General features: G+C 37.4%; 1 protein-coding gene across 1 annotated transcript; it reads left to right on the top strand.

Moving 5' to 3' along the window:
* The first annotated feature begins 781 nt into the window (after positions 1-781).
* On the top strand, positions 782-4227 carry LOC121790300 (synaptotagmin-3-like). Its single transcript, XM_042188554.1, has 11 exons — positions 782-1377; positions 1827-1925; positions 2027-2077; positions 2163-2286; positions 2365-2483; positions 2554-2655; positions 2734-2808; positions 2889-2965; positions 3038-3659; positions 3736-3864; positions 3950-4227. Exons 1-11 carry the CDS (start codon positions 1267-1269, stop codon positions 4076-4078), a joined length of 1638 nt encoding a protein of 545 aa, XP_042044488.1. The 5' UTR covers positions 782-1266; the 3' UTR covers positions 4079-4227.
* The last annotated feature ends 5352 nt before the right edge of the window (positions 4228-9579 follow it).

Genomic DNA, 9579 nt, shown 5'->3' with positions numbered 1-9579 from the left:
TTAAGAGATGAATGGTTGCAGGTATTGTCTCTTGTTAAGAGATGGAGTAAAAAGTGCAGTGGTGCTCATGAATAGTTAAGGGATGAGACGGTATTGAGACAAGAATGTGGATAGCCTTAATATTGGGTCAATTATTTTTTTTTAAAATATGGCCAACTGATTAAATAATCAATTATATCTTGATAACAATAACATAAGTAATGCATAATAACATTTAGGTTTTTGTTAAACGAGAAGATAGGAGAATACAAATAATATAAAGTTAAAGGCATAGATGAATAATTTCAAATCAATGTAAGTAATTTTTAAAAATCAGCAATGAAGCCACTTGATTTCCCTTGTATTTATTTTATCTTATCGTATTGAAAATTATGAAATTCTTACACTAAAACTTCTTAATTATTAAGTAAGCCATGACATAACTATAATTGACCATTGAATTATGGAGCCTTAGAGGCTAGAAGCCTAGAACTATCACTCATTCCATTAATTCAAGTTCAAACAAATATTAGTTTTATTTTCCTTTGTAATTCGTCATAGTCAAAACAATTACATCCATACATAAAAAGTTCTACATCCTTACACCATTTTCTTTTCTTTTTTCTCCATAAACTCGGATATATACTCAATAAAGTTTGAGAAGAAAAGGCCTAATAACCTAACCATATTCACAAGAACCACTCATTTTTATTTTTATATTTTGCATTCTAAATGAAATTTACACATGATTTATGTTGCTCAACATAATTTTTTGTAACGAATATCCTACAAATCTCCCAAAAGCACAAATCATTAAAAACAAAATTTGATCAATAAAAAAAAAAGAATTGTGCTGCATCAAACCGCTTTGTATTCCGTTGTTTCTTGGTCGTGCGACATCGTCACCCAACCTAGGAGGATTTGCTAGAATTCATCAAAGTTAAAAATCAACTTCGTAGTGTACGATATTAATGGTTTCTTGTTTTGAGTATTGGCAATTTTGAAAAATCGTGACGTGTAGCGTGAAGGGAAGGCGGTTTGCAGCAAGTTTGTTTCGATACTTTCAAAACTCGTTCTTGAAACACTCCCTTTTTAGATTCTATCGTGATCGACTACAGCTCATCCAATAAAAAAAAATCTCTTCTTGTTTTTCGCTGTTCCAAGTCCCACCTGTAATTTGTTCTTATTCCTCCTTTTCTTTTCTGGGCTTGTTCGACACCACTTCTCCACGTCTCCATTTGCGTAAAAATAGGAAAAAGATTGTTTTTTTTTTGCAAGAAAGGGGAGATGGGATTGTTGAGCAGTTTGTTGGGAATGATTGGTTTTGGAATTGGGCTGCCAATTGGTCTCTTTATTGGCTTTTATTTGTTTGTTTACTCAGAATCAGAAGATGTTCAGGTAATCTCATCCCTTCTCCAACTGCTGTTCACTTCTGTTTGTGTGTGTGTTTCTACTGTTGCATTGAGAAATGTATACCTTTCTGCTTCCTGATTTCTCTTCTCATACTTATGTGTGTATGTGTGTTTTAGTCAGTTGATTGATTAGAAAGTATGCTTAGGTGGGGTGTGTGTGTTCAATCACTTGGTTGATCGATGATGGATTCTTGGTTTTTGGCATCTTATTGTTAATTAAATGCAATATTCAAATAGAACCAGTTTATCAAATTATTTGGTAGTCCTATTTTTAGTATCATCATCAATTCATCATCTTAGGAAGTGTTGCTGATGAAAGTTAAAAAACTGACTAGTTGTGTGCATATAGAATATTACTAGTTCACAGTGGAGTAATCTTGGTTATGTATCAATTGTTTAAAAAACTGTTTACGATTAGTTTTGAATCGACTCTAGGATATGGAGAGTCAGCCACTCTGTGAGCTCGACCCCGTTGCACTGGAAGAACTTATGCCCGAGATTCCCCTGTGGGTGAAGAGTCCTGACTACGACCGGGTAATATACGTATCTTGCCTGCTTCGTCTGGTTGAAGTACTATCACAAATAAAAATATCTAATTACAGCAAATGCTGTTGAAAAATGTTTGGAATCTGCAGGTAGATTGGTTGAACAAATTTATATCATGTATGTGGCCTTTCATGGAGAAGGTATCTTTTGTACTAGCTTTTTAAACTTTGTATGTTCACAATGCATCAAGAAAACGTTTTTTTTTATCTGATAAACGTCGTGCAGGCAATCTGCAACTCGATTAAAAGCACAGCAGAACCGATTTTTGCAGAGTATGTTGGGCAATATAAGATAGAATCCATTGAGTTCAAGAATCTAAGCCTTGGCAATCTTCCACCAACAGTTCATGGTGAATTAGATGTCCGACTTTAAAATGTAGACTCGTTTTCCAGAGCATTCAACAGAATGTCTTGATGTTCTTTGGCAGGGCTTAAAGTCTCTGAGACGAACGAGAGGGAACTAGTCATGGAGCCAGCTGTCAGATGGGCAGGCAATCCGAATATAATGGTTGCAGTAACTATTTCATCAGTAAAAGTGACAATCCAGGTATAAGCCAGTTGAGTCTCCTCAAATGAAATAGTACTAAATTCGTTGAGTTCATTTTTCGTTGGTGCAGCTAGTCGATTTGCAAGTATTTGCTATGCCTCGAGTGACCTTGAAACCTCTCGTGCCTACGATTCCATGTTTTGCAAACATAGTGGTGTCTCTTTTGGAGAAGGTGTGTTGCTAATACAAAGATTAACTATATACATATTCCTTTTTTTTATCAATTGAGAGATTGTTTTCTTGCTTACAGCCGCATATAGACTTCGGGGTGAAGGTCTTGGGAGGCGACGTGATGTCCATTCCTGGCCTTTATCGATATGTTCAGGTGACGAACAATCTCTAATGTTTTTCTTCAACTTTTTAAATAGAATGATATACTTGTGTGTCATAATTAAATCTTAACAGGAAAGGATTAAAAAAGAAGTTGCTAGTCTTTACCTTTGGCCAAAATCGCTTGAGATACCGATGCTTGATGCTTCAATGTGAGTCACTCGTTTTCTTGACTTTGAGTATATAATGTTTCCATAATCCTAACTTTTCCATCTCTGTTCTAGGGTGGCTGTGAAGAAGCCCATTGGGATCCTGCACGTGAGAGTTATACGTGCAACGAAGCTTCTGAAGAAGGATCTACTCGGCTTATCCGATCCATATGTCAAGCTGAACCTCAGCGGAGAGAAGCACCCGTCCAAGAAGACCACAGTCAAGAAAAAGACCTTGAATCCCGAGTGGAACGAAGAATTCAAGCTCTCAGTCAAGGATCCTCAGTCTCAGATGCTTCACATAAATGTCTATGATTGGGATAAGGTAGGCTCACACGATAGGCTGGGCAGTCAAGTTTTCCCTCTGAAAACGCTGGTGGCGAACGAGGTGAAGGAGGTCACCCTTGACTTAATGAAGGACACGAGCATCTCTGAAGCTAACAAGAAGCAGAGAGGACAGCTGTTTCTCGAGCTCACATACGCTCCTTTTAGAGAAGACAATGACAGTTTCAGCGGGGCTCTCAATGGCTACAGTAGGAAAGATAGTGTGATGGATAGAGCTATGAGCAACACAAGCACGACGGGCGCTCCTGGCCTACTTCTAGTCACCGTGCAAGGTGCACATGACGTGGAAGGATCGCGCCACAACAATCCATACGTGCTGATCATCTTTAGAGGCGAGACAAAGAAATCAAAGGTAGTCTTCATCTCTGCTTTTCTCTGTTTCTTTATGTCGTTTTGCATGATCAAATAGAGAAAATGGTGCGTTGTAGATGTTGAGGAAGACGAGGAATCCTATGTGGAACGAGGAGTTCCAGTTCTTGCTGGAAGAGCCTCCGTTGCAAGACAAGATTCATGTGAAGGTTATGAGCAAAAGGACGAGCTTCAGCTTCTACTCTAAGGTAACGCATTAGTCCACCGTGCCTTTTTAGTTTTCCGATTATTGAATTGAGATCGCTCGGCTGATCTACATTGTCCATGATATAGGAATCTTTAGGGCAGGTCGACATCAACCTTGCGGATGTAGTGCACAACGGGCGTATCAACCAGCGCTATCATTTGATCGACTCGAAGAATGGAGTGATACACATTGAGTTGAGGTGGAAAACCATATGACCAAAGGTTGATGAGATATGTGTATGTAGACAGATCTTGGAGGGTAAAGTAGTCATTTGAATCTTGTGGTTCAAAAGCTTGCCGCCAAAACAATTCTTTTGTCAACATATAAATTGAAATGTCAAAATAAAATTTAAAATGTTTTGGAACTATACTGTAAATACTGTACTTGTGAATACTATTCTGTTGATTGCCGAGCTGCCAACCAACAATTTTATAGCAGTAGTAATTTTTTTTGTTTATTTCTTGGCCAGTATCATTTAATATTGACTGGAGTGATATTTTGTGAGATTTGGTTTTATAATATCACTTAATAACGCTATCAATCTATATGAACAATAAAATAGCCAGGGGCATAAATGTAATTATGTGGAATGTAAAAGATTTGGCAGGGGCATAAATGGTAACCCCCAAACTCATTAAAACATTCTAAATTGGGCCATGGCCTTTTATCGAGCACAATAAACAAACCCATATTGTAGATTGAAGAAAGAAAACCAATTATCAAAGAAAATGTAAATCCAAAACGACTCAATATTTATAGTAAATCTTTTTGCTAGAACACACACGCACAGGCTATGGTAAATGCTTCGGAATAATCAATTATTGCAATATAATTAATGATATTTAAGAATAACAAACTCTAGTAGTAGTAAAAATTGAAATAATAAAAATTGAAGAAAGAAAGTAGTAAAGGAATGAGAATTTATTTATTCGATAATTAATTGAAGATGAGATGCATAGAGCTGAAGTTGTAGGAGATTATGGTTTTGTCAATCCCATCCCCAAACATCATCACATTCCATCTATCTGATTCAATCTTCTTCACATTTTCTACATAAAACCTCGTCTTGCTAGACCATCATGGATATTCATCTTCAGAATTCAAAACATCATCACTTCTCAAACTGGCCTTCATTTTGGTGGCGACTCTGTTGAGATCAATGATATGCTCCAGTATTTTATACAACATCACCCGGGGTTGATCCTCGAATCCGCCCACGCACGTCTGCAGAGTGGTGCCTGCAGCGCTCCTCCCTCTAAGGGATCTGTTGAGGTTGTCCATCGCCACTCTTGGCAACATTTCAGTGCGGATAACCCCAGTTTGTTGTCTGCATCAATCATACTCCTCATTTCTCCCTTGTCACTGAAATAAGGGACAGCTAATGCAATTTCTTGCATAGTTAATTGTATCGACTTCTTGCCTCCTTGAATCTCCTCAAAATAGATTGATTGTGTATTAATTAGAATTGATCTTATTCTTCTCTCCAAAACATATCATTGATTGTTTATTAATTAGAATTGATCTTATTTTTCTCTGCATGACATAACATTGACTGTATATAAATTAGAATTCATCTTATTTGTCTCTCAAAGACATATAATACCATGTATAGAGGTTGTACACTATATACAATGGGTATAAACATTAACTAAGAGGGACGCTATAAATTAAATCCTAATTAACCTTCTATTCATAATAAATTATATGCAAAGACCTAATTAATCACCAAACCTATTCACAAGAACCACTCATTTTTTGCTTTTACGTTTTGTATTTAAAAGAAATCTCCAAACAACAAATGAATTACTATAAGCTGCGTTTCACAATTAGCATATGTCATACTCTTTCCATCTGCGATAAGAAATCTCTTTTTCATTTTGGTTCATCCGTAAATAGGAGTCTCGGTTCATTTTACTATAAATGATTCAGGAACTCTTTTCTCTCTCATTTCATTTTCACTAACTTTTTTCTAAACATTTTTTTTAACATTTCTTAAAAAGCATGCCGAAAATAAACGAGTCTCCTATTCGTGGGCAGATGGAGTAATTTTTTTGTAAAGAAGTATTCATACAACGGACTTATCAACCAACGGTATCATTTGATCGACTCGAATAATGGATTGATACACATTGAGTTGAGGTGGAAAACTAGGGATGGCAATTTTTTGCACGACACGATTACACGACGCGAGCCTGCACGAAATTAATGGGTATGTGTCAAAGCTTATTGGGTTTGAGTCCTTATCGTGCCGACACGTTAGCGACACGAAAAATTTGTGCCGTGTTCGTGTTACACGTTAAGAAATAATATTATAATAATATTATTATTTTATTCATTTTAAAATTTAAATTAGGTTTAGTCTAATGGAGCACTTAGTATTAGTATAGTGTCGTGTTCGTGTTAAACGTTAACAAATAATATTAAAATAGTGTCGTTGTTGTGTTTGTGTCATATATGTGTTGTTATCGTGTCGCGTTGACCCGAAGTGGTTCGTGTCGTGTTTGTGTCTGAGCGTAGCGGGTCGTGTTCGTGTTCGTGTTTAGAATTTTCTTAACGGGCCGTGTTCATGTTTGTTGTTATTGTGTCGTGTCGACACGATAACGACACAACACGCACGATTTGAATGAGATATGTGTAGACAGATCTTGGAGGGTAAAGTAGTCATTTGAATCATATGGTTCAAAAGCTTGGCGCCAAAGCAATTCTTTTGTCAACATATGAATTGAAATGTCAAAATAAAATTTAAAAATGTTTTGGAAGTATAAGCTATAAATACTGTACTTGTGAATACAATTCTGATTGTGGAGCAGCCAACCAACAATTTTATACTAGTAACTTTTTGTTTCTTAACCAGTAATATATCATTTGATATTGATTGTAATGATATTTTGTGAGACTTGGCTTTATAGAATTACTTAATAATGTTATCAATCACTATGAATAAAAAAATACTCCTCCAGTACGAGTAATTATGTGGAATATACCAGCAATGGCCACACAAATCTGGTTAGGGGCATAAATGGCAACCAAAACTCTTCAAGCTCATTAAAAAATTCTAAATTGGGCCAGTCTCATATATTGAGCCCAATAAATAAGCCCATATAACAGTTTTGGAGAAAGCAACCCAATTATCAAAAGAAAATGAAAATCCAAAACGGCTCAATATTTAGAATTTCTTTTTTGGAGATAAATTGCCACATTGTATTGCATAGTTTATTAATGTATAGAAGTAAAGCCAACAAGAGTTACATTTTAACTTAGCAAATAAATAGTCCATTTTGAAGTGGGTAAATTTTTCATACTTAGCCATGCAACATTCAATTTACTCCTCAATCATATTTATATATATATTTTAATACAATGGTACAATATCTAATCATGCATATCTTAATATTTGTGTGCACTAATGATAATAACACCTAAAACGAAACACTACGCACGACTTGTCTCTTTCAAATTAATTCTACTACTAAGATAGGATTATCTCCGTTACGTTATAGATATTTTTCCTAAATTGGAGTAGAGAGAAGTAGCAATCACCATTTATTTTTTCTAATTGCAGTGATTAATTAAGGTGATGTGGATTAGGTTTGACTTATAATGCTAATGATGAAATGCACATGTGACATCATAATTAAGTGGAAAACTACTCAAGAAAATGCTTGACTCATCCATCAATGAGATGGATGTGTATGGGCACTACATCAATTATTATAGGAGAAAGTATCATAGAAAGGTGAAAGAAAAATGCTTCACACCTTTGTATTCTCTTTTGGTGCATCATAATCATCATCTATCTCTCTCCACTATGCCACTAAGATATCATTAATAATAAGCTATGATCTCATTTTATGCAAATTAAACAAAATTTAATAAAAACAATTAATTACATGCTATATATATTCTCATAGTGAATTGTAATTATGTTTGCTTTCCATGCCACCTTCGAGAGATAATGATGTTTGCTTGTCCTACATGATAATTACACGTTTTGAGCCATTAGGCCATCCGCAACATTCTCTCTTATTCGTCTCTTAACCGTCTCATCTCTTAATTATTCATGGGCTCTAGTGTACTTTTCATCCCATCTCTTAACTAAGAGACAACACCTGCTACCCTCTATCTCTTAACCGTATCTTAACCATCTCATCCCTTAACTATTCATTCAATTTCATTTTTTATTTTTATTTCCAACAAATTCAGTTAATAAAAACACACTTCATTAAATAAAATTAAATTACAACTTAAAATTCTAAAAAACTTAAAAAAGCATAATTAAAAATCCTAAAAAAATGAAAAATACATAATTTAATTTCGTCCGCTCACTCTCTCTAAATTCAAAATTTCAAAGCTCAAAGAAGCAGAAGAAAAATCATGTGCGTCTACCGGTTGCCAAATTTTGCCCAAATGTGTTCCATTAGATCCTCCTGGAGTTGGGTGTGGGCGTTAGAATCACGTGACCTTGCCCGAACAAACAACCGCTCTTGCAAAGACGGGTGCATTCCACTGCGAGGTGGACTACTTGCGGTAGAGCTTCCCGGGGTTTCAGGGTCGAACCAATTTCCCGCCTCAGGTCCTTCGTCGACGACAATCATGTTGTCTAAGATTATGCACGTATACATGATGTCGACCATATTCTCCATAAACCAAGTATGAGTCGGGGCTTTGATAATATTGAAGCGCGCTTGGAGAACCCCGAACGCCCTCTCCACATCCTTGCGAGCAGCCTCTTGCTTCTGTGCAAAAAGAGCCTGTTTTTCGTTCACCGGCCTATTGAACGTCTTCACGAAGGTTGGCCACTTCGGGTAGATGCTGTCGGCAAGATAGTACCTCATTTTATACTGCTGGTTGTTAGCAATGAAGTTGATGGCCGGCGCTTTACCATTCAAAACTTCGGTGAAGAGGTCGGATTGGTTGAGCACGTTGACGTCGTTGTTCGATCCGGGGACCCTGAAGTACGCATGCCAAATCCATAGCCGGTAGTCGGCAACGGCCTCGAGTATAATGGTGGGGTGGTGCCTTTGTGGCCGCTCGTGTATGACCCCCTCCACGCCACATGGCAATTCTTCCATTGCCAATGCATGCAATCGACGCTGCCAAGCATCCCGGGGAATCCGTGCACTTCTTCGTGAAGGTGGAGCAGAAACTGACAATCTGTCGTGCTTGGCTTCCGGAGAAATTCGTCGATGAAGGCTGCTCGGACGCCTTTGCAGAAGTTCATCAAGCACATTCTCCCAGTGTTTTCTCCAATGTGGAGGTATTCGTCAAACAAATCCGTCGTTTGTCCAGTAGCAAGCTGACGGATTGATGTAGTACATTTCTGCAGCGTCGTGTGGCTGAGACGGCCGACGGCGTCGAACCCTTCTTGGAAGAACTCTTCCCGGACTGCCAATGTATGTCGACCATATTCTCCATAAACCAAGTATGAGTCGGGGCTTTGATAATATTGAAGCGCGCTTGGAGAACCCCGAACGCCCTCTCCACATCCTTGCGAGCAGCCTCTTGCTTCTGTGCAAAAAGAGCATGTTTTTCGTTCACCGGCCTATTGAACGTCTTCACGAAGGTTGGCCACTTCGGGTAGATGCTGTCGGCAAGATAGTACCTCATTTTATACTGCTAGTTGTTAGCAATGAAGTTGATGGCCGACGCTTTACCATTCAAAACTTCGATGAAGAGGTCGGATTGGTTGAGCACGTTGACGTCGTTGTTCGATCCG

This window comes from Salvia splendens, unplaced genomic scaffold (assembly GCF_004379255.2).
Source record: "Salvia splendens isolate huo1 unplaced genomic scaffold, SspV2 ctg466, whole genome shotgun sequence".
Lineage (NCBI taxonomy): Eukaryota > Viridiplantae > Streptophyta > Magnoliopsida > Lamiales > Lamiaceae > Salvia > Salvia splendens.
Note: the sequence above shows the minus strand (reverse complement) of the source record. Positions and strands in the feature narration are given on the sequence as shown.

What these genes read in the sequence shown, in the direction of transcription:
- LOC121790300 (XM_042188554.1), top strand. Translation starts at nt 1,267, where the DNA reads ATGGGATTGTTGAGCAGTTTGTTGGGAATGATTGGTTTTGGAATTGGG. An exon ending in TGGTGTCTCTTTTGGAGAAG is followed by an intron (nt 2,656 to 2,733) that starts GTGTGTTGCTAA and finishes TCTTGCTTACAG; the next exon opens with CCGCATATAGACTTCGGGGT. An exon ending in CCGATGCTTGATGCTTCAAT is followed by an intron (nt 2,966 to 3,037) that starts GTGAGTCACTCG and finishes TCTCTGTTCTAG; the next exon opens with GGTGGCTGTGAAGAAGCCCA.